Source organism: Aptenodytes patagonicus, chromosome 2, assembly GCF_965638725.1.
Source record: "Aptenodytes patagonicus chromosome 2, bAptPat1.pri.cur, whole genome shotgun sequence".
NCBI classification, from domain to species: Eukaryota; Metazoa; Chordata; class Aves; order Sphenisciformes; family Spheniscidae; genus Aptenodytes; species Aptenodytes patagonicus.
The window spans coordinates 163,036,630-163,061,751 of NC_134950.1; the positions used below are offsets into that span (position 1 = coordinate 163,036,630).

At 43.0% G+C, this 25,122-nt stretch overlaps 1 protein-coding gene and 1 long non-coding RNA gene across 2 annotated transcripts; both read right to left on the minus strand.

The window, feature by feature from the left end:
• Positions 1–440: 440 nt before the first annotated feature.
• INSIG1 (insulin induced gene 1) lies at positions 441–10,647 on the minus strand. The gene is made up of 6 exons (XM_076331928.1): positions 10,490–10,647; positions 9,655–10,064; positions 7,472–7,596; positions 6,610–6,776; positions 6,024–6,123; positions 441–2,755 (listed from the first exon to the last, which is right to left on the minus strand). The coding sequence occupies exons 2-6, from the start codon at positions 10,046–10,048 to the stop codon at positions 2,726–2,728; spliced, it is 816 nt and encodes a 271-aa protein (XP_076188043.1). The 5' UTR covers positions 10,049–10,064; positions 10,490–10,647; the 3' UTR covers positions 441–2,725.
• A 9,821-nt stretch (positions 10,648–20,468) lies between these two features.
• On the minus strand, positions 20,469–23,264 carry LOC143157542 (uncharacterized). Its single transcript, XR_012994819.1, has 3 exons — positions 22,886–23,264; positions 22,063–22,278; positions 20,469–20,780 (listed from the first exon to the last, which is right to left on the minus strand). It is a non-coding gene; the product is annotated as an uncharacterized LOC143157542 (long non-coding RNA).
• Between the last annotated feature and the right edge of the window lie 1,858 nt (positions 23,265–25,122).

Genomic DNA, 25,122 nt, shown 5'->3' on the forward strand with positions numbered 1-25,122 from the left:
AATTGCTTAGCCTTATCAACTGTGCTTACTCATTCTTACTGTTTGCACTCTTTAAGATGCTTCAGAATTTAGTAATCATTACTGCAGATAACCAAGCCTCAACAGGAATTTGCATGCTTACCCTGCCCCCTCCATATTTTGTTTCAAATTTTGAATTTCAGCATCTTGGAAGAAAACGGTAATAAGATTCTGTACCTTAAGTCACATAACCATAACATACACTTATGCTACTTTCTTGGCACAGTAGCAAGACTTTTTCTTCAACTATATAACCCAAGCTGCAAACCCCTCTAAAAGCTAATCTCTAAATTCAGTTTAGGATTTTTTTTTTTTTTTTTTTTTTTTTTAAAACCACTGAGTATTTGTCATGCAACCGTAACAACTGTCCTTTTCAGGAAAGATTCCTGCATAATGTGAATACAGAGAATCCAAGGCAAACATGACTTGATCTTAAAACTTTAATAGTAAAAAAAGTGTAAAACCAAACACACCGCTGAAAACTTATCAGTAAGAATGAGAATTTAAGTGTTCAAATTCAGAATAGTGCAAATTTTCTTCACTCCCCTCCTGCCTCTTCCAAACTTAAATCACTTTGGTTAAGATACTCAGAAGTATTGGCAAAAAATGAACTTTTGACTTACATTTTTGGCTGCATTATTTCTAACACATACAGATTTAGTTTCAGTCTTTACAAATAAATCTTAAATACTTTTCTATCAGTCAAACAGCTGCAGAGATCACTGTCACCTTTACTTACATCTGGTTTTATAATGTTTTGAAATTGGTTAAGATGATTACAAAACTGTCTCCCCAGCAGGTAGCGTACTTCTTAAAACAGCTGAGCTGATCCAGTCCTGATCTGAGGACTTAATTTCTTCAAGGAGTCCTATAAAATGTGATTATTTAGGTTTTAAACATTTGAGGAAGGATCTTATACCAATGAAATTACTCTTGATTCACACCAAAGCAAGATTAGAATTGGGGTCCGCTCTGTAACACAGACTTTGTGCTAAACTTTTCCTGCTACAAAAAAGCACAAGCAGTAGTTATAGCATTCCCTTAGAAGAGTGAAAACAGCCACAACACTGCTTCCTTGCCTCAACATCTTTTTTGATGCGTCAGTCTTTAACCGATGCCTCTAACTATATCTGAAGCCATATAAGATTGGAAATGAACACAAAAAATTTTGCATAATACAAAAAGGCAAATCCATAAAAGTTTACAAGTACACCATAACCACAAAATTGGAGTATTTCTAAAAATTTGGGTTCAATGAAAGATACAACAAAACTAGCTTTACTAGTTAAATAAATTATTGCTCCATTTGACTCCATGCAGCATTGAAATGAACTCAGAACCCTTTTCTCTTTAATCTCTCATAAGAAATGATCGATATTGAAGAGAACATGAGGCTCAGATTTACTGTACATTGCACTTCAACTTTCAGACCTAATACTTGCTATTTAGGTCTCCTATGGTCTAAGCTATCAAATGAATATGTTGTGCTCACCAAAACTAAGTATTAAGAAACACCAAATGTTTAATGTAGTGACATAAGCACTTTTTTTTTTTTTAAGAAGGCAATCACAGATTGCAAGTTCTATAGGGTTGTGGAAAAACAAGTAGTGATCTCTTTCAGAAACTGGACTGAGAAAACAAGCTGTTCGCTATTCTTCACATACAGTTTAAATCACATTTTAGGTCCGCTTCTGTTTCAAATCATTTCAGTCAAAACCCTGACTCAAACAGAAGCAAGATCAAGGACACCTCTAGGAGGAAACTGCAGATCTAAGGAGGTGGGGGCACACACTCAGTGGCCAAGCAATGGCCTGCAATGCATGTTTTTTCAGTGACACCAGACATTTAAGACACCTAAGACCTCCTTCAGTGAGATACTGAACCATACGTCTAATATTAAGCAGGAGTACTCACACACGCTTAAATTTCTTACTGAATTGGGGCCAGAACTTGATTCTTGCAAGTCTGACTGCAAGCTTCGGAAGTCTTGAAATTTCCAGTCAGAATTTTCTGATAAAGTTCACGTTAGAACAAGATTGTCTCCAGTGTTCACCTATCATACTGAAGTAATTTAGAAATTCCAAACTAGGTGACTTCCCACTTTTCATCCCTCCAACCCTCTCCACCGTCAAAGACAGAAACTTAATGCAGCATTACAAGTAAGGGCATGATTCCTTCATAAGACTCCTAAAAGCATTAGTGCAATGCCTTTAATCTGTTTCGATCACTCTTATTTTTAAATAACCCTATTTTTTAAAAGATTTGGATAAATACTATTCCTATTAAACCATACTTCATCATTGTTAAGCACCATCGATCTACTTCCTTTGGGCACTGATACAAGAGCTTGTAATTAAATTTCAGTTTCAAGGCTTTAAAATACGGCAGCTGCTTCAGTAACTTACATTGGAATCTAATACTTGGAAAACTGCCACTTAGCCTGAACAGTTGTATGCAACTTGGTGTTCAACTCTTCCAGAGAACAGCCATACGCAAATGCTTATGCGGTAAATCAGGGTAAGATTTCAAGATAAGCAGTTAATTTCACTTGGCTATTCTAAGAGTGGATTAATATTTTTTCCACAAGTCATTTGTGCAGTGAGCCCATACAGAGATTATTTTTTTCTAAATAATCTTCAATTTAAAACAGGAACACATCTTCGTAATGTTGCTTTCACACTGGCACTGTGCTCTCTTCTTCAAAGATTTAGTCATTGTGTGGTTTCTCTGGAATACCCTATGGATAAAAAACACACACGTTATATTTTAATGCCATCTGATAAGCAACTACATTATGCAATATTTTCAATGATTAAATAGTCAACTAGCTTCAGTTAGGCTGACAATGACCTAGCAGACATAGTTTCTTATAAAAGCTCAACAAGGATGTGCTCCTTAACTGTGGACAAAAAAGTCACTGTGGGTCTGTGCTGCCTCAGTTAGTGCATCTGATAAATCCATCTACTAATCGCACTGCTTTTTATAAGACTCTGTTAGCTTTCCTCCCTATCTCAGTTTATTTCTTCGCAGAAGGTACACAGTGCTTCACTTAATGGGCATTAATTCAGTTTTTTTTAACAGCCCTCTTTCAAACTGTCTTCAAGCATAAGTCACTTTATTTTCCAATCAAAGCCTGGTATCAGATAGACTTACTCATTTCCTCCTAGGTCCCTTTTCTAGGATGTCAGTGTAAGAAATTTAACCAACTTTTCTTTAAAACAAAGCTCGTAATATGTTCTTCTCATTCTAGCACCAAAATGCCAATGTATTTGCAAGCACTGAATGTGTTCACAGTTCTGCAGCCTCAAGCAGTAGCAAACAATAGGTATTTGTGAGGTCCAAGTTCTGAATACCACCCTTGTTTGCCAGATGTTGAGAATGATGGTTACAACTCAAAATGAAGCGTTGCCATCCATTTAACCCAGCTGATGAGCACTGACTGAGCAACTTTACGTGTCACAATGAGCAGCGAGAGCTAATGGCGGCAGCAGCACCTTCACCTTTTCTTCTGAAATCAAGCTATTAAAGAAAATGTTGGATTTCATCCTCAAGCTGATATAAAAAAAAACCCAACAAACAAACCCCAAAACCCTCTGCTAACAGCAGGTTTGCTTAAAGGTAACACTGCACATGGTTACTGCATGTAAGCTCACTTGAAATCCAGTGATTGAAAAGCAGCAAGCACCTCCCAGCTAACGTTTCTCAGGATGGGAGGGGATGTCTCAGGGACACTTCTCATTCTACTCTTCTAATTTCTTTTCTAACTGCAAAAGCTAGGCAGGGGCTGAGGAAGAAGCCAGGCAACTTTACTGCACTAGAGTGTTTTCCACAGGTGCCGCCTTCAACTCTAGACGTGCCCAGAAAGTATCTACTGTTTGATCTGCAACCGCCACATGCAGCCAAGCAGCTCAGGGACTACAGGAGAATATAGCTACAAAAAGAACTGTTTTATTCAGGTTTAGTTTGAAAAACGCAATATTCCATCTACTTGCCACATTCGCAACGGCTGACAACACAGACTGGTGCTTTTGGGTCATCTCTATAGAGAAAGACCTAGTTGACTGAATGCTACCATTCTATTTTAGAAGTGGAATTCTTTGAATTTCCAGCACTGAATGCTTCACAGTGACTTGCAGAAGCATTCCTATTGAAAATGTTGGGCTTCTCCAAGTTTTTCCAGACGAAGTAATGGTAATGTAAAACACATGAGAAGGTACCTCTGGATAACCGGAACAGAATGCTTTGCCTCGCCAACTTCCCTCTTTCTTTGTAAGGAAGATGACAAGACTGACAGGGAAGTTGCAGGCAGGAGCCAGTCTGGTTTTAACTACATTCAGTAGCGAGATGCCAGGTGAAAAGAAGGCAAAGAAAAAAAAGTAGTAGTCCTACGTGCCTAAATTTGTTTTAGCTCTTCCTTCTTTAAGGCTCCCTTCCTTTGCTCTCTAACATAAGAAGCATAGCAGCTGGAAGTACTGCATATGCCGATGTGAAATATAGAAATGTAGCATATAACTGACTACAATTTTATTCTGAGACTCTGCTTGCAATAGCAAAGCTTAAATAAAACTATATTAATATATCTTTTTTCACTTGATGTGAGTGGCAAATTTAAAAAGAGAAATTATACCCTCTCTTCCCCCCCACATGTAGTCCTAAGAAAAAACACATGCAGACAGTATGCACCACTGGGATTTGAAGGGGGAATAGTGAGCTCCTATGTTAGAGCCTCAGAGCAAACCAAAATTGACTGTGAAGTTAAGATTGTGACCATGGTCCCAGGAAATCTGTAACGTGGTATCAAGTCAGCATGAAAGAAAAACCTCAAGAGCAAGAACAGGTTTGCCCCATGCTTTTTTTTTTTTAAACAGCCTTTTCTAGAAGAGGTTACTGTTAATTTAGTGTAACCGAGAATCAATACTAAAGACATTGATCTTTAGTGTTAGCCAGTGGTTGTCAAACAACCTGGCTCTCTTCCCCAGCTTGTTTGCAAGCCTGTCCATCTGCAGCATCAAGTTCAGATATCCACATTAGAGGTACATTAGCATCCATCCGCTGGGTTAGCAAGGCTAGGCAGAAGAGACAGAAAGCCTGTTCCAGGGAAGACAACTAGCTTTAGGCTAATCTTTTTACTCATTCGTGGTTCAGTCCCAAAAAGCAGCTCCCCCCCTTACTAAACAGTTCAGAGACTAGTATTTCAGGAACTCCCAAGTCTACAAATGCCCTTCCTTCAGTAAAGATTAAAGGCACCTAAACCACAGCAGCCTTAGAGAAGTTAAATACCTGAAGGATGTTTTCCAGGATAAAGGACTTATGTAGCAAAGAAGACAGAAGTTAAATCAATACAGTATTAGTTATTACTATCCATCAGTGTCACAACACTTTTCACAACCAAGTCTTAGGCTGATGTGCAAGCATACAGCCAGGTTTACTCTTAAGTACGCTACAAGGAACTAATTACTTAAGAACCTAGCAAATGAGATAGTAATGTATACTACATTATCCCATATATGGAGTGATACTTGAATTACATCTTAAGTGACCAGAAAGAGCGTATTTGATTCTAGAGTGGTAGAATTTAATGCTGTATAGGGACATTTCCTTTCATCTACATAACAAAAATGCTTTACTGCATAAATAATTAGAGAAAGCCCATCTGTGTCTCAGTTTTCTAGCTACCTTAGGTGTTAATTCAAAGTCATGACGGAGCGGGAGTGATTAAGATTCTCACCAGAAGCGGCATACTGATTCCACTCTTATTTAGGCTGTTGCTGGCAAAAGTTAAATACAGAAGATACTCAAACACTTACTAAGCCAATTCCCACTCCACTGGCAACACAGGTTGTACGCTTACGTTTCAACTCGCTTACGTTTCAACTCTCGGGAAGATATCTACTTATCTCTGTCAATTTGTGAGTCATACCCTTAAAGGCATAGTTTGTTCTTGGACTAACAACAATGGAAGGTGTTTGGATTGTTAAAGGAAATGCTAATTATACAGTAATTACCATAGCTAGTTGGCGTCCTATGTTTCCTACAGTCACACCTCCTGAGAAAAATATACATGGAAGCCAAGAACGGATGTAAAGAAAATCTGGGGATGTATACCTAGTAAACAAAAGGAAATAAGTTAGAGACAAGTTATTATCATCACCTTACATACTGTTAGAAGATGCTGTAGAATTCTCTTCCTGGGCCCAAACAAAAAAAACCCAAAAAAGTAACATAGGAGAATAGGGAGACCAAATTAAGTCTGTTAACTTAGTAAGCTTCTAAAACCCAATGTCCTAGCCAGCAAAGTTTAGAAATTGTCTCTCCTGAGAGCCAGCTAATGGTATACCAAGCCAGTAGAAGTTCAGTTTGCTGAGCTGTTACCATTTCAACATACATCCCAATTTGTCTGCTCCCCACTCTCCACCCCCAGCTCTCAATCTGATCATTTAGAACAACTGGACAATTGGCTGCCTTAGACAAACAAAATGTCTTATTATAAAAACATGTCAAATACATTAATAACTAACTTCCAGTGCATGTGCACCCCTGTTTTTAGTTAAGACAAAAGAGTTGAAGCAGTATTTTAAAAGCATAACTTACTGATAAACACCATTATATACAAGAAACTGGGTTATCAGAGTTGCTACAAAGGCTATTGTAATTCCAAGTCCGAGACCACTTCTTGAACGATCAAATGTCCACCAAAGACCCAGTGATAAGGCTGCTAGAGTCAGGGACAGCTGGACGTTGTTTGCAAAATCTAGTTTCTGGAAAAAGATGTTAAGGACAATCCTTTTAAGTCTGCAGACATCCTGCTGCTGAAACTGAACAAGGGAAAACTCAAACTGAAAGCAAGCATGTTTCTGCATCTCTAAATACAACACATTAAGGATCTGGTTTTCAGACCTGCCAAGCAATTATAGCTCTTGCTGACTTTGACTGGAGTGTGAGTGCAAAAGCAACATCAATTTTTGTCACACTGAGCATCTAATGAATATACTATATTACAATATATTTAACTTTTACGGATTTTTTGGATTTTTGTCTCAAGTAACCCAGTTATCCCTGCTGATTTAGGTTTTCTGCTCAAACCATCATTATTGAACACAAAGAACATTCTTACTGAACAGTTCAGTGTACCTCACTAGTTAATTGTGTTAAGTATGAGACACAGACAACATACAGATTAAAATAACACAACTTATACTGTTATACTTGCAGTTAAACCAGGCATACTATGATGGCTATCCCTCCCCCCTCCCAGGGCACCCCCCAACTACTTTTAAGTGAAGTGCATTATCTATCTTAGAGTAACTACTGCAGTGTACTGCAGGTCTCACAGAAGTTTATGTCTCTGCCAGCAGCACCATCCTTACCTTTGTAATTCTCCCAGACGTGAATGGAAGAGATTGTTTCATGACAACAGACTATCGAGCAACAATGTAAACTAGTTCAAGGATACAGCACTTGCATGATTAATGCCAACGAAAACTGCTATACATCGCATTACGCTGGCCCATTCTCTCTTGAATTTGTGTGGTTCCCCAAGGTGGCTGTCAATGCAGGGATACAGCAGGCCAACGACAGCTGCAAGAGAAGTAATACTACTTGTACTAACTGTTATACAATGATTACTTCAATATTACTAAATATTAGTTTGGCAAATAAGTGCTTGACAAAGTAGTGAGGTGCTTATCACGCTACTGTAAGCCTGATGAAGAAAAGACAATTATTACCCCCCCACACCTTTAGAAAAGAAAAAAACCCACTCTAACAAGCAATATTCTGTTTGACCCTTTAAAGCAGAGATACATATTGCGATGTTAAGGTATCTGACTTCAAGCTCCTTTTCTCCCACGAGCACATAACATTTGACATCCTGAGCAGATGCTTGTTTTGTACCAATAAATAACAAAGCATAACAAAAAGCTTAATTACAGTGAGGAATGGAATACGCATTTACTGCTCACATGCAGGGCAGACAGTTTTATGAACTTGACTTATTAGCTGTCAATCAGGCCCTGAATTAAATATTTGCCTGGACTCAAAAGTTTCTTGGTAGAGCTGCTTTCTTTCCTTCTGCAGGGCTGTAAGTCAGCCTATGCTGCCATCCAAATCAAATGAATTTTGATAACAAATAGGAGCAGAACTGAACTTAAAGAAGCACCTGCCATCAGTAATATTTATGTCAGGGGAAAATAACTACTCATACTATTAACCAGACAAAGTTTTTATCCTCATGTAGCATTTTCTCAGCCTTATCAGTCTGCAAATTGGTTGCAGAAGAAAAACATAAGCTAGTGTTAGCTCAGTTGCTAGCACAAACACTAGATGAGTTTCATTCTTCTAAGCCTTGCAACTCCATGTGTTGTCACCAGCTCCAGGGTTGGACATGGTACTTTAACGGTATGAAACATGTGTATTTGTTTCCCTTTTTTTCCCCCCCTCCTTAAACTCCTAAGACGAATAACTTCTACGTTAAGAAGGCTACAAGACATACCATCTAAGAAAAACATGTGATCTGACACTGAGAGTTTCATTATTCTGATGCCAGTTACCAGGACTTTTACCTCACGGTAACAGCTAAAAGCCAAAGTTTAATCCAACTGTGACAGGGCTATGAGAACCCTCATTGGAGCACATCTTGTGGCAATCTCTTTTTACCACGCAGTTTATCATTCATTCAAGCTTATGGTTTATCATTCATACTCCCTTACTATGAGGTACAAACAGCACGTGACAGCATCACTGCATTACAAAACAAGTGGAAGAGGTGTTTAAAGTACTTTCAATGCAAATTAAAAGAGATTACAGTGGGTTTATTTCCTAAGATTTAACACCTTTTTAATCCCCCAACCTTACATCGGGGACTTATTTTGTTTTGACGAGGAGGGACTTATTTAACGCTGGCGCACCGGGTAAGCGCCAGCTCCTGCGCCAACCGCACCGCGGCCCGGGGTTTCTGGGGTATTTCGCGCTGCAGCTCTGGAGGCGTCCCCGGCGGCGGCGGGCAGCGGGCGGGCAGGCGGCCGGCGGCGGCGGGCAGGCGGCCGGCGGCGGCGGGGCGCCGCCGCACGTGACTTCCTTGTTTTCGGCCCAGCCCGTGGCCAGTTCGCGCCGGCAGCCAATGGCGAGCGCCGCCCGCCACTCACCAGTTCGCCGGCAGCCAATGGCCGGCGAGGGGCGGTGACGGGCGGCGCCAGCGCTCCGCGGCGCGGTCCCACCGCGCCCACTCGTGCCCCGCCGTGGGGCGGGGGGGGGGGGGGGGGGGGGAGAGCGGGAAAATCCCGCACTGAACTCACACGGCGTCAGCTGCGCGGGGAGCCCGCATTTCCACGCTCACCTCCGCGCCGCGGCGCCGGAGCCGCTCGCTGGCGCTTGCAGGCTGCACCGTGCTGCGGGCAAAACGCGCTTTACCTGCATTCAGGGCTGAAAAAAAGCCCTCGGACACGCAGGAAACGCTCTTGCGTGTGGATGAAGCTGGAGCGGGCATGCATCCTCCCAAAAGCCAGAGTTCACGTCACTTACTCCAGGTGATGGAAGTGCTAAGCTCCCACGCGCACAGGTCACAAATTCAGCCCCACCGCCTCTCCTCCCCACGGGAGGACGGGGAAAAAAAATCTCTCGTGGAGGCGAGCAACTCACCTGCGGCTGTCCCGCAGCACGGGGGCACCCACCAGGCGGAGGAGAAGAGGGTGGAAATCACTTCGTCGGGGAAGAGAGTCACATTTCTCTGGATCTGCAGCAAGTTCAGCACCAGGGCCATGAAAGCACCGACGACGAAGAGGACCAGGCTCCTCTGCACCAGGTGTTGACTCAAGTTCAAGGTGCTGCTGCTGCTGGAGGTGCTGCTGGCGCTGGAGGTGCTGGGGCTGCGTGCTCCGTGACCCACCAGCGTCAGCGAGGGGCCGGAGACGGAGGAGCTCAGCATCTCGCCCACCTTGGCGGCCAGCCCAGCAGCCGTGTCCCCCAGCTGGGCTTCGTGCCTCCCCCCGGCAGCGCAGGAACGGCTCCGGGCGCAGCTCTCCAACCTGGGCATCGGCCTCACCGGAGTCCTGGAACGCACGCACGGGGACAGCCTGTGAAAACCCCCAGCCACGGGCCAGGTCGACCCCTCACGCACCACGGACACGCACCGCCTCCTCCTCCAGCATCAACCAGGCTCCAGAGGCACCGGCCGAGCGGCTCGGAGCAACGCGGGCCGGGGGGAAGGCAGGAGCCCTGCAGGAGCGGGGTGACCTGACCCACCCGAGCAAGCCACGGGGCCAGGGGCTGCGCTGCCTCTGCCCGGCAGCGGCGGAGTCCCCGGCCCCAGCGACCCGAGAAGCTCGGCCCCCGGGGAGGACACCGGCAGGGACCCGCCGCCCGCGCTGCCCCCTCTCCCTCGGGGACAGGGTTCGCTTCCCGGCTCGGGGGCGTAAAACCGCCCCCCTCCTCACCCCGCCGGGCACCGGGGGCGCGGGCCTCCCCGCCCTCTCACCTCAGGGGGCTGCGCCCGCTGCTCCCGCCGCCTCGGCCCGTGGGGGAGGGCGAACGGCCGCCGCTCTGCCGCCTCCCTCCCGGCTCGCCGCCGCCGGCCCGCGCCCCGCGTAAGGTTTATAAGCCCCCAGCGGCGGGTGTCACGTTACCCGCCGCCGACCTACCCGCGGCCGGAGGCAGCGACGGGCCCGCCGCTCCGCTCCGCCACGCCACCCCTCCCCTCCCCTCGGGCCGGGCCGCGCCGCGCCGGGCGGGGCGGGGCCGGGCGCGAGTGCCGAGCGCGGGAGTCGCCGCGCCAGCCCGGGCGCCCGCGTCCGGTCGGGTGAGGCGCCGCAGCCAATCCCGGCCGGGCGGCTGATATGACGTGCGGGACACACCACCCGCCTTCCCCCCGCCCGCACCGCGGCTGACGGCGGCAGGACCGCGCGGCGCCGCCGGCCCGCCCCGCTCCAGCGCCGGGCCGCGGCCGACGGCGGGCGGGAGCGCGCGCGTCGCCTCGGGGCGGGGGCGGGCACGCGAGGCCTCCTCAGCGCTCCCCCGCCAACGGTTGTAACCGCCCGCTGAGGCGGGAGCCCTGAGGAGAGCCCGCGGCCCAGCTGCTCCCGCCAGCCCACCCCGGGGTGGCGGCGGCGGTGCTGATGTTGGTGGCGGTGGCGGAGATGCTGGTGGTGGTGATGGTGGTGGTGATGGTGGTGGTGAAGGTGGTGGTGAAGGTGGTGGTGAAGGTGGCCTCCGCAGCCCAGCCCTCGCCTGCTCGCCCAGCCTGCCATGGTGGGTTGTCCCCTTGGGAGATGGCAGTTAGTCATGGGGAAGGTTGAAGGTGTCTGCTGCGGCGTCTGCTGAAGATGAAGGGGATCGGTGATCCTGGCTGTTGTAATTCTGAAATGATGGTGTAAGGAGATCCCGCCAAACCCAGGGCTGTAAGAAGATCGTGCCAAACCCAGACACCGTCAGCAGCCAGCCATGGGGTGCTGGGCAGATCCCAGACTCCTGACTGTTACCGTCGGTGCCGACAACCTGAGCAGCTACTCTGCCAGCACCGGCAAAGCCTGGGTCGTGATGCACCCAGCCTAGTGTAGCGTCATAAAAATACAGTTAAATGCAAGTTCACCCTCTGGATTCTGCGAGAGTCTGGAAATCGGCCTAGCAGAGATGGTTAGCTGTGTCTGCTGTACATCATGTTAGAGTTTAGCACCAACAGTTGTCTACAGAGCAGGATGCGGCTGCTAGGCTTCTTTTTTAAGATGCCAGTTCTCCAGGTCGCACTGGAGGTTAGTGTGTTGATAGTAGGAATACCTGGATTTCTTGTTTATTTAGCTGGCCTCACTGGAGCCAGCAGGTCTTCTTTTGCACGAGGTATGCCCTTTTTACAGTTGGAAAGCATATAGGACCCAAAACAGCTTTTGGTTTTAGTCTCATATGCTAAAATTGTTTGGATTCTTCTGTCAGATTTTTTAAGACATGATTTATTTCCCTTTCTTCATTTTTTTTTGTGACCCAGTGGACCTCCACTATAAGTTTGAGTTAACTAATTTCAGAGAAAACTGTCTTAATATATTGTCATAATTTTATGGGTTCCTCTGCAGAAACATTTGACTTGTTCCAGGAAATCACATGCAGACATAACACTTCCCTTCATGGCAACTGTGTACGAGTTTTGAATTGACACAGGCGATTTATCTGTATCCTCGGACCGCTAAGCAATACCTTCGGCAGCTCTAAATAAGGGCTAGAACTCATTGCCTGGGAAATTTTCTTTCTTGTTGAATCACTTTGAAATTTATCAACAGGACTGCGGATCTGAGATAAACCGACCCATCTTCATAAGAAATCTCTTTCTGGAGTTGAGCTATGGGAAACAAATATAATTCATCCTTGCTTGTGCTACATCTCGACTTTATGTGAAAAGAGATCTTTCTGTATTAAATTTTTTTTCCCTCAGTCTTACCCACATTCTCAGTGTCTGGGCAGAGTTCACATTCTCTTGTGCTGCGTCTGCTAGTTTTCTTTCCTGAAAGAACCTCTCAAGCATTTTTGTTATCCTGTGTTTTTTCTCTCCTCGTGGGTATGTCTCCTTTGCTACTTCTTGCACCATCTTTTTATTACTTTTTTTTTTTTTTCATATTCATAATGTTATGTGGTGGTGCCCTTCTTTCTTCCAGGCTTCTTTCAGACAGCAGAGACCAACTTCTGAGATGGTAAAACTTGCTGCAGCTTCGCTAAAACCAGCAGAAGCACTACAACGGTGCACTCGTTGAGAAATTGGCCCTAAACTTGTTTCTCTTGAAGTTATCTGCTCAGAATAAAGGTTAGATGCCCCTTTATGTTTGTGGTGCTTTACAGTCATATTGCTTTACATTTCCTTTTAGAATCCTAAAAAGGGTTAGACCTCTGCATGCTTTGATTAATGCTTGCAATTTTATGCTCAACAGTTATTTCTGGAAAGAAGCGCTCATGTGTCTTTGTAAGATTAATGACATCATTATTCATGCTTTCTGTATTAAACGCTGTGACGTTCTGGAATCTGACAACGTGCTTGTCTCACAAAGACTGTTTCATGGGCCTCTTAGGCAGGAAACTTAGGATACTTGGACATTTTATTTTTCTCCCTACTTAAACTAGATCAAAAAATGAGCTGGCTGCTGATATAATCTCAGAAGGCAGTGCTGGAGAATCACAGAGCAAGACCCGTATTATGCCTAAAGCTGCTTTCCCTCTGCTTCACTGGAGACTTTTTGGAATTTATTCACCTTCAAGACTTTCTCCTATTGATACAGAGAATAGAAACCTTCCCAGTCATAAGCTAAGCCTTAATCTCCTGTGTCTCCGTAAAAGGATTTGGTGACATGCATTGTTTGATTCCTGATGCCAACCTTATGTACAAGAGTTCAAAAAATCTTTTGACATCAGCAGCAGTTTATCAGACTGAGTTCCTTGCTTTATCAGCGGCCTCCAGTGTAGTTGTGTGAATTCTCAGGAATCTGCAGCGAAGCCTGCAGATCGCACGGTGCCTTCTCGGAGGTCAGCGTACCTCGGTAATAAATGGCGTATGCTGAGTTCTGTAGCATAGTTCTGTGAAATTGCCCAAGTCCCAGCGCAGGATCTCATTAAAAGCTAGAAGGAGAAGGACGGGGAGTGATTACACGGTACAATAAGCAGTATGCGAAACGTACAGACTGAACAAGACAAACCCTAGCCGGAACACTTCAGGCATGTAAAACAAAGGGGTAACACAAAATGTGTTGGTGGTTAGGATATAACAATGTGAGTCATCCACAGCGAGCAGAACTTAAAAACTCGGCTGCTTTTACGTAATCTGAGGGTGAGAAATGATAGTTGGAGTCTGAGCGTGGAAATTAAACCCTAAGATATCCTACCAAAGCTCTCTATCTTTGTGTAGTTAATAATACCATAGTGGGCATAGGACAAATGTTAGCTGAAGTTTTTTTGTTTAGTTGCCGACATTTCTCTAGCTGCTTTTTTTACCAGAACAAAACAGAAAGAACAATTATATGTAGGCTGCAGTCTTCAAGTGTCTCTAAATTCATGTAACAACTATCGTATAATTAGCTAATCAACAGCCCCCATGCAGCTGTGGGTGCCGACTCACTGCCAATGAACCTCTGTCCTGACACAAAGACAGCGTCTTTGTCTCGGTTTCAACTTCATTCATCGCCGTCACTCTGCATATTTATGTAGCAGCGAGTTCAATGACTTCATACTTCATATTCAAGATGGTGATTTGCTCTAAACTTCATTGTGAAAAAATACTATTTGCTGGTTAGATTGTTGTTGAAAAAAATACTTCTTTGATATTAGTAGGTTTTTGAGGCTGATATGAGCAGTGTTACTGAGGCAAGCTGTTCTATCCAGGTATGGTTAAAAAGCTGTTCTATCCACGTATGGTTAAAAATTGTTGGAATTCTGGTCTTGCTATATTTACATTTATACACTTATTTATACTACCTCCAGATCTTTGAAGATACTAATTAGAAGTGACGTTTCCATCTTTTTTTTTACATTAGCTGTGACATAAAAAGCAGGGCACTATAAGGAGCGTGTTTCCTTGAAAGTGAAATTATTGGCTATAATGCCTTTGTAAATGAGTAGCTAGTCAATCATCATATGAGGGGATGGCCAGTTTCGTATAATAATAGTCCAGGTCATGACAGTCTAAAGAATAGGTGAAATAAACAGATCTATCGTCATTAAAAAAACCCAGAAGGGACATTGTCTTTTATATGCATTTATTTCTTGATGGAAACATTACTTGCATGAAGAAGAAACATTTCTATCACTGTTCCTTATACAACATCAGGTTTTGTAAAAGGGTTCCTCCAAGGTGTATGTGCAGGCACGCCCATGGTTGATTGTAAGCTCAAATGTTTCTCGCTTGTTTGGCGACTTGGGACTCGGTCATTGCCGTATAGGATAAAAAGGAAATTTCCTCAAGGATTGCAATGTGTGCTAAGTTCCCCTTACAGCCTTCTCGTGGTACACAATTCCAGCACTTTTTGCCCTCTCATGATGGCAGCCTTCTCACTTACTCTTGTCATATGTGCCTGAGGAAGATGCTTCTGGAATTCATATGCTAGCTTGTAGGGTTAAGCATGAAGACACCGCAAAGGAGTTACTCCCCCAGTACATGTTTAAAACTTTAGATTTCATCATGCTACAGCGCGGGAGATGTGTAGTGACACTCTCCTGTAGCTATTCAGCTTGGAACGAGTAGTTACACAGGAGAGGAAGGAACTTCACAACATCCTCATTTTCCAAACTCTTCTCACTATGTCAGGTAGAAGGACTGTTCCTGTCTGGGAGAGCTAGCTGCAGCCTCGATGTCTGATGAGATAGCCAAGGTCTAAATCAGATGAGCAATTGTCTGCTCTGCCCCTTCCTTCCCTGTCCTTACTGCGGTAATAACTATAAATAGCAGAGCTGTGGCTACCAGGAATAGACTCAGTATCACCCACTCTGGTTATATCTGTACATCTTCATGTGCCACAAACTCTGGAGCACAGTGGCCGAGAGCTTTAGAGCTGTTGCTATCTTATGGGAAACACTTTCTTCCAGAGCTTGTCACACAGGATGATTCTGCCCAATTCACATTGCTTTTTAAAAAAAAATACTTTAAGACATCTATAGCTCGTCTTCCAGGACAATGTTATGACTGCATGAAAGAGATCAGAGGAGGTGCCTGAATACTGCCAGTGCCTCTTCCAGGCTGCCATCCTGAGAGCGTGAATATGTAGAGCTAATCTCACCATCATTTTTTCTCCCATGCAGTCCTGGTTTTGAGCAGGACATTGGGAAAAGTTTTCCAGTGTAAAGCTCCCAATGCAACCAAGAAGACCAATGCAGAGGAAAAACAACATTGGAGAGAGAACGTGTGTATGCACTAGTGCATGATGTGGAATGAAAGCGTGGCTTCCATGTTGCATCATGATTAGTACTGTAAACGTTGCCACTTTTCAGGCAAAATCTTAAGATTCCCATGTCAGTGATTACATCAGTACTCTTAAATGCAGTTCACTATACCTAGGCGGTAAAAATTACTGTTAGGTATGTTTTCAGATTGCCAAGCTGAACTTTAAGTTAAAATAGTGCAATATATGGGAAGCCTACAACTTTGCTGGGAGCAATACTTTAGAAACTGCTGAAGCTAGGTTATGCTGAAAAATGTATTTACTTAAAGCCAAAGCCTTCAGCTTTTACTCATAAAAGGACACACTTTACTTGTAATAATGAGATCAGGCCACTTGCATGCAAACTCAAAGGACATAATTATGTGCTAAATTGTACTAGTTATATGCTAATGTAATTCTTGCTATCATTGTAATGCAGGATTGGACCTTACACAACAGCTTCAGATATACCACAGTAAATTTTACTATTTTTACAGATACTGCTAACAGATTAGTCTCAAATCAAATACTAGGTTAGGATTCTGCAAATTTTATCTTGTTAATGATCTGGGCTGCACATTGCCAGCTTCACTCGCTTATTCAGGCTTATTTTGGGATGTTGCTTATGCAAAGTGCTGAAGAAGTTCAAAACATATAGGAGAACAATGTGCATGGTTTAGGAACATGCACTGCGCCCACTCAGTTTGCTCAGATTAGTGCATGTAATGGAGGTGCCGAAGTTAGTAGCTGTTGCTTTCAGTTGCCCTTGGAGAGGGCAGAGCGAAATCGTACCTCCAGAGGGCTGCTGAGATCCCAGTTTGTCTGGACTGGCCTTGGGAGGTGCCCATTTCTCTCCTCTGCCTGCGGCGAAAGCTTCTGCTTTCTTTATTCAGAAGTAAGTGAAGTAGGATAGATTCAAGCTTTGAGGTCAGAGGGCAACTATATGTTTCTACTCTGTTATTATATGGAATGGTTTATAGGCTCAGAACTCATCCAGGTTTCACTGTTTGGTCAGGTTTGTTTGTGTATTGCCTCACAGGGTCAGGTGTTTGTGACATTTGTAAAGATGAGATCGGTGCCTTCACGTCTGTTGCAGAGGCTCAGAAGCTGTGATTGCAAAAAGGCCTCATGGCAAACAGGTATTAACCTCTTGGGTGTTACTAGTTTCTTATGTCCCACATCCGGCAAGTGAGAAACAAGCACAAGGAATAAAGAACAATGACCCCGTCAGAGGAAACCCGTCAGAGGAAACAGAAGAAACAAATACAAAATGCCTCAAGATATAATGGCTTTGGGTCTCATCTGAGAAGTTAAAAGTCTGTGCATCCCATCTGAGAAGCTACGGGTCTTCTCATCAGCCAACCTTGGCGTCTATTCAACTGAATATGTATTCAATTTTCTCACATTCACTGGAGGAATCTCAGCTGGAAAAATCAGGCAGGCATCTATCCCCTACTTCTGAATCGGCAGCACAAAGATTTGTGGATATCAAAGAGAACTTGCCCCTATTTTTTAACATTTTAAAATCTGCTGGTTTTGCTGCTTTGTGGTTAGCTCGTTGCCTGTGTTTGCATGTGGAAATCTTTGTTCTTGTGCTGTGTTGTTTCTCTGGAATGCTATGAGCAGTTGTTTTTGTTTGTTCATACTTGGGTGGAGCTAACTGTCTAATTGGGTAAATACTTGCAATGTTATACTTGCATGCACAGAAGACAAAGAGGGCCGGATTCCTATTGACATAAATGGCCTTTTGCACCAACCCGGCAATGTAAAGGCTTAAATAAAATTGATAACTACAAGGCCACTTTTTATGGTCAGACCATATAAAGTGGATTTAGTATAAATAACTGTCATGTCGACATTTATTTCTAATTACAGATGGGCTATATTTTCCAGTTGTGAGGTCTTGTGATTACAGCCATGAAGGGGGAAGCTGCCTTATTCACTGACTTCATGTTCAAAAGTGCTTGACTTCCACTGGGACTTAGCCCTGTTGAAAAACAAGGCATTTATTTACCAGCCTGTCTTTGGACATCAAGGGTGAGTTCTCCACAGATGTAGAAGTTTCCTAAGTGAACATTAATAGGTCCAAATGCCTGAAGCTGTTTTGAAAATTGCAAGCTTGTGGTGCTCACGGAAGGTGTGTTTGTATATATAATAAATACCTTGTATAAACCTTACCAGGCGACTATTGCATGTGTTACCATTAGCTAAGCTACAAAGTACACTATAAAGATCTACACACATATGAACAGATTGTAATGAAGACTTATGACTGAAGAGGCTGGCTGTTAATAGGTAATTCAGCCTTTCTTTGTACAAAGGTTAATAAAAATGGTTGTGACATAAGGAAAAGTGAAACTGAAATCTGCAGTTGAGGTGTTGTGTAGACTTGACCTTAGTTCAGCTTCTATGTAGCTGTAGCTATGAAAGCCTGGAGCTCATCGTGAACTGATTTATCCTGCCTAGTCTTGAAAGAATTGCATAGTCTCATAGTGCCATTGCTTCACACATGCCATAAGCCAACAAGTGTCTGTCTGTAGGTGTAAGAAAAAACTTTAATGTATGAGACTTTTATTTTATTAACAGTTATTTGTCTTGTTTGAAATTCTCACTATCTTTCTTCAAGGTTCAGCTATTTATTCTTATCTCAAAAAAATAAATAGGAATAATTTAGAGTTTCACTTCCATAGGGCTAAACTCTGATGTCTTACACTGTCTGGTATCTTACTTCATCATTAGTTCCGCTGGGTTCATTGATAACTAATTGTGGTGCAAAGTATCCCTCAGACCGAGTAAAACTTCCCAATCTGTTTTAAGCCTTACCACAGTGTAGCCATCTGCTCTTCCACTCCTCCTCATCCTTTACTGCAGGTCCCAGATTTTTGTCTGCCTTTACAATGTGTGTATTGAAGCTCAGACTGTCTCTGAGCAAGCAATCGTTGACTGGGTGGTCAGCCCTATCTCTACTGCATAAATTATTCCTGTTGTCAGTCCCTACAGTGTGCTCGCGGATCTCCCTGTGTAATCATTCTGTGAAGCAGAATGGGAACGTGAGCCAGGTAACACAGATTGCCTTGCTGTTTTCAGCTGTATCCATTCTCTGATCTAATCCACTCCTCACCCATCTCTACGAACGGCATGGTGAGTGAGAATAAGCAGCTACAGAGGGACGGAGCCTGCTGAGGTCAGTTGTACCACTGCCGGTTTTGCCTTTCCTGCTCGGAAAGCATGTCTCACTTCAATTCACCACCAAGCCATGTCACAAGGGTTGTGCTGAATAGTTTCCTATGAGCTCACGCCTGTCAACTGATGGCAAACTGACTGTAACTTTTCTTGTTGTTGGGGTCTTTGTAAGCTCCTTTGTAGATTCTTGTAAGCTCATGTCGAGTATTTCCCTCAGAGACGCGTAACTGGAATTTATAAAAAAGCACGTATGATTCTGTGTTTTTCCTTGCTACCTTAGTTCTGAAAACTTCTTGAACTTTATTCGCTTAGTGACCTTTATCCAGTTGTAAAATCAAGTTAAAATGGTTCAGTGGCTTTAAAGGTATAGGATAAGTAGGAAAGCGAATACTAGACAAGGCAGCAAGGCTGAATAAATCTTTTTCATTAGGAAAGCAGGCTAAAAATGGTAACACTTCCCTTCCCCAACTCGATATTGGTTAACATACTAAATATATACAGACAGTCTTCCTTGTGATTTTGAGATTAGCATCACCAATCCTATTTCTCTACAGTGTTTTTCCTGCTTCTTGTGTGTAAACAATCTGTAGTAATAGTACAGCAGCACCTAATCCTCATCTTCTGGCAGCCACCCATGGAAATTAGTTCCTCCTTCAAGTCTTGCCTTTTCTCTGGGTGCTGTGTTTAGTGATGCTGGTGATATGTGTGTGAGTAGCCTAGGACATTTCTCACTCTCCATCAGACCTTTATCCCACCATCACCGTGTTTTCTGAATACTTCCATCTGGTTTTGCCCGAAGATTGGGCAAAGCTTTCTAACCTGGATTATGTAAGTATTTCATTGACTTTACTGTGAAAGCTTATCTGAGTTGGGCAAGCAGAATTTGTCCTGTTGTTTGGTCTTGGGGTATTACTGAAGACTCATTTAAGTAGCAGAGAAGCTTTCATGAGGTTGGGGAAGGAATGTGTCCTTTTATGCTTCTACTCATCTACCTGGATCTGCTAAAGCCAAGTCTTGTCCGTTCACAAGAGAAATTTTGTCATGAATATCTGGTACTTGGATTGGCAGCCAGTCAGAAATGCCTAACTGCCCAATGACTTTCCCCACAAGTAAAAGTTAAATACGCATTTGAAATTTTTAAGCACATGTTTAAAGTCCACAACCTAATTTGCTGAGGGAGGTCATTAACATTTTGCTTTGTATTAGGAAAAACCCTTTACCAATGAATCTCAATGGGAAAAGCAAAAACCTGGGTTTGTTCCAAAAGATTCATTCATGAAAAATTCTGTTGAATGAAAAAGGAAATTTACAATTTTTTTAAAGACTTACTTTATCTGGTATGAGTTCTTTAGTCTAGACTAACTGTACGTTTTACAGATAACTATTAATTCAACTGATGTTTGAGATAACTATAATAAATACTGTGAGAATTATTGGCATGTCTTTAATGTTCCTGTCTGCATGACATATCTGGATTCTCTGTAGAAATAAAGCCTGCTGCTGTTTCATGTTGAAGATGAAGTATGTCCATCAATATCTTTCCCAGGGGAATAGAGAGAACGAGGACTGGGAGAAGGTGGTTCAGCAAACACACTCCTCGTGAGGAGCGCACTTGCATAGTAGCTTGTCTTTAACTCTTCCCAAGCAGTGGAGCGTGTCATTACTTTTGCAATAAACCGTTCTTCAGGAACAGATACAAATCAGCTGAAAAACAATTAAAACCATAATTTTATGTAACAGTGTCCATCAAACAACTTTACTCAGTCTTTCTGAAAGGCCACTCTTCAGCAGACTGGCAGAAGTGCGAGGGGAACAGAATATTTATGACCAGTGGAAGCACGGTTGGCCTTTTGCCCTAGAGGAATGGCTTGATGAGAAGATCTTCTGCTTAAACCAAGCATTAGTAAAATAATTTGGACCTAGGCTTGAGGTAATGATGTTTAGCAAAACTGCTGCAAGGGCTTTTTTACTGCCCAGAGTGATACTGAACTGAATGAATGTTCTAGGAGTCTGTTGTGCGCCAACCCACAGCTGCATAGTTGATCAACCCTACCTTTTGGGAAAAATTGAATTTGTACTGACGTATGAAATTTTTAGTTCAGATCTTTTACAAAGATTTGTTCCCAATGCTAAAATCCTATTTGACTCGTCTCTTGCAGTTCCTTTACAGTTTATTGCGTAGTACATCAAGAAGGCAAACAAAGCTTTATCCTTCTCTGGACAGCTATTAGGAACAGATCCACTGACTCAACTGCTCAAGAGGACAAAACCCAAAATTTGGTTCTTTATTCCAAACTAATGCACATAAAACATCTCTCCGTCCTAGGCCCACAGTCCCATGGAGTAGGTATCAACACATAACTAAAGAACAAGAGAAAATACAGCAAACCTTAATATCTATGACTGGAATAACTACTGTATCAGTGTTGCTAATGACCTCTTCTGCTGCTAACCACAATTTTTTCTTTTTTTCCCCCCAAACTGCCTGAGCCATAGCTGTTTCAAACTGATTTCCTATCTCCTTTCCTCATTTAGTCCATCTGATAATGCCACCAGACATTATTTTGTCTCCTGAGAAGACTGATGGGGGAGGATCCAAAGCTGGTTTAAATTCACTTTTCTCTGCTCACCCCTTAATCTGTGTCAAGTTATGCTGGATATGCTGTTCCGAGAGACAGCTCAGGCTTCTTTATCTGTCTTAGTAGCACTGCTTTGCTTTTCAAATCAGCAAACAAGAAGCCATGCCTTAAATAAGCCACTTCATTATCTTTTGTTTCGGATCTTTTTGGTTTGTTTGTTTGTTTTTTTTTTTAAAAATATTGTTTATCACTGATAATAATTAAAACATGTATTTTTCCTTGTAGATCATAAATTGAATGGACAGTTTGTAGTCATTTGTCTATCATTTCAATGTGGAAATCAATTCTCTGTTATCTACGCATGGCTTGTCTGGATTGTGGATTAACCAGGCTGGGGATGCACTGACCTCAGTTTATTTACTATGTGGAAAGTTGACTCCGGACCAGTAGGCTGTATTGATTCAAGCAGAGCGTTGCACGAACATCTGTCAAATCCATGGCTCCCTCTAGTTCAGCGGTAGATTGTCCACGTCACGGCTGTGTGAAGGTCTCTCCAATAGCCTCTGCAGGCTCCGACGGCGGTGTGCAGAATCAGCTGTCATGATCAGGCTCCTAAAGGGGCACTGGAGAGAGCAAGGCAGAGATGTAACACTTCTTTGCACTCTTACCTTGAATCAGGCTGGGCTTATTTATGCTCTGGGACCTATGGTGGCAGCCCCTCAGCTGTCTGAAGCTGAGAAAGCAATCTTTGCTCCTTAAACTACCAGCACAAGAGGGATTTCCGACTTTAAATAAACTACTTAGTTACTAGTTAGTTTAATTTAGTTAGTAATAAATTGGAGTAGACTGAATACACCGTGCTTGTAGGCAAGGCTGCTGTTTCCAAAAACTGGTCATGGCTACAGCAAGCTCTAGTTCCATGTGTTTCTCTGCTGGTGGTCCCAGCAAAATGGTTTTCCTTTTCACCTTCAGCAGCAAACGTGGACTGCTTGACCATAATTTGTATTTACTTTAAATTAATAGAATGTGGTGAATTTAGGCCTTAATGCAGGTCATCGGTTCAATTTTAAATGTTTAGGTGTTTAAATAATAGACTCCATATTAAAATTATATCAACAAAAAGGATCTAGTTTGTTTTGTTTAATTGAAAAAAATTATAGATTTGTATTTACCTTGTTATCTTTATCTTTTATTATTCCAAAGAGATTCTGAATAGAGGTGCTATCTCACCTTTAACTGTGCTCTTGCAATCTTGTAATCAGTCAAACTAGTAATTTATGTTTCTGTTGAAAGCAGGTGAGAAGTAATTAACTCGTGTTGCATCCATGTCTTTGCAAGTCTTTCATTTTCAGGAAGTATCTGCACTAGCAGGTTTTTTTTTAATTTCAGACTCTTCAACACTCCTGAGCTTCTACAGAAAGCCAGCGCTCTCAGCACCGTACGGGAGTGCTCGATGCCTTGCAGAAGTAAGTCCCAGGGGTTCGATCCTGTACACATTGAAGTCGTTGGCCGTATTCACATTGACTGCAATGTGGCAATTGGGATCCTGGGGTTGAAGGGTTATTTCTCCCGCTGAATTACTGGTCCTGGATTTTAGGATATTTCCCCATTCTGCCACAAACATCCAAAAGTTGTTTATTTGTCCGTGTGTGCTTCTGGCAGTCTGTATTCCTAGATGACCTGTTTTTGCAAGAATCAAAAGCTTATGACAGCAGGAGGGTTTTATTGGTCTTTGCTGGGCTGGCGTGCTGGCACCACTGCAGTGAGAGTGCTCACGGTCAATGACAGTGCAAGTCCTGGCTAAGCAAACTCATTTCCCGCCGACTCTGCAGAAGCTCCTCTATCAACCACTTACTAGCAGCATGTACTCGAGAGGATGGGCTCATACAGGCGTGTTTTGTTTTAACAGAACTGACTCCGAGGCTAACTAGCAAGCATGGCCAGCGTAGTGATGGAAGAGAGGAGTTGCTGTGCAGAGCACACTAGTAAAGGAACAAGGACACCCTCCTTTTGTCCCATTAACCTGGTACGGCATCACATATAACTCATGGTTTCCTCTGTAGTTTCCTCTTACTCGTCTAAAAATTTTAAGGGTGTGACGGATCAGCAGAGGTCAGGTGAGACTGGATGGAAGGGGAGGAGTTGCTCTCATTTAGATTTTTTTTTTCCAAAACAAAGTTGGTCACACCTCTAATAGCTAGACTCAGCTGTGTTTTCAGGTAATCTTAATAATAGGTTGCTAGAGTGCTTAGCTTGTTCAATCCATTCAGTAATTAGAGCCAGCGCCAAAGTCATAAAATTGAGTGCGGGGTGAGGTCTTAATGAACGTAGTAATTTGGCTCCAAGTACAGCTCTGTACAGCTTCCTCATGTACGGCTTCCTCTTGGATGGAACAGGGCAATCGTCAAGTAGAGCAAGTGTATGTGGCAGCTGAGGACCAAAAAAGGAGCATTTAAGTGACCATCAATAAGATCATTTCAGCCATGCAGGTTGAGGAAAGCAGAACTAGCAATACTCAAGCTGTATTAGTTCTTTTTTAAAGTCTCAAAGTGCTGAGAACTTTGTGTTTTTATTCAATATTAAGACTGATACCTCCAGCAATATCCACATGCTGAGGCAATGTTTTTAATGAGTCAGGGAAAGCTGTCTACTGAATCACCAATATCCAAACCTGAAGAACCTAAATGTTTTTTTGAAATCTGAATATAATTCAGCATAGTCTTGTTCTTTTCATTAGGTGTGAAATAACCACAGATGATGAGACTCCACTTACATAGCAGTAAAAAAATTACTTGTTTTAGTTTTCTACCACAGAATCTGAAATCTGCAACGTACATTATGTTGTTTACAAGGACTGAGAAAGGGATAAAACAAATAACTAGAAGAAATGTATATATAAAATAACTATACTAAATATGAAGACAACATTTCTGCTCATAAAGTTCCTAAACCAGAAGTCACTAGAAGCTGGGAAAATATTCTGGAGGGCAAGCCATGCAAGCTTGTGCTGTTCTTAACCCATTGGCCATTGTCAGATACTGGGCTGGCTAGACCTTTGATTTGATCTAGGATGGCTGTCTTCTGCGCTCAGCGTGTTGCCCATCTTCTCTGAACACCACAAGCAGTTGCATCAGATTAGAAGAATAGACAGTGGGTGTCCCAGACTGTCCCAAAAATACTTAATAAAAAAATCACCAGGTAAACATTGTAGGAGGACATGACTAATGCAAGAACAGAGGGTGGAAATTCAAGGAAAGGCAAAAATGATCAGTAATAGAAAATATGTAGTTCCTAAGATCTAGAATGTAGTAAGAAAGTTCCCCAGGGATGAATGCCATTTAGTTTCAAAAATAGACCGAGTAGGAGGTTGGAAAATGCTGTAAAAGAAATGCTCTCACATTTTCATCTGTTGACCTACTAACCTTTTCTTTACAACATCTGTTACAAGAAGTGCTTTGCAAATAATT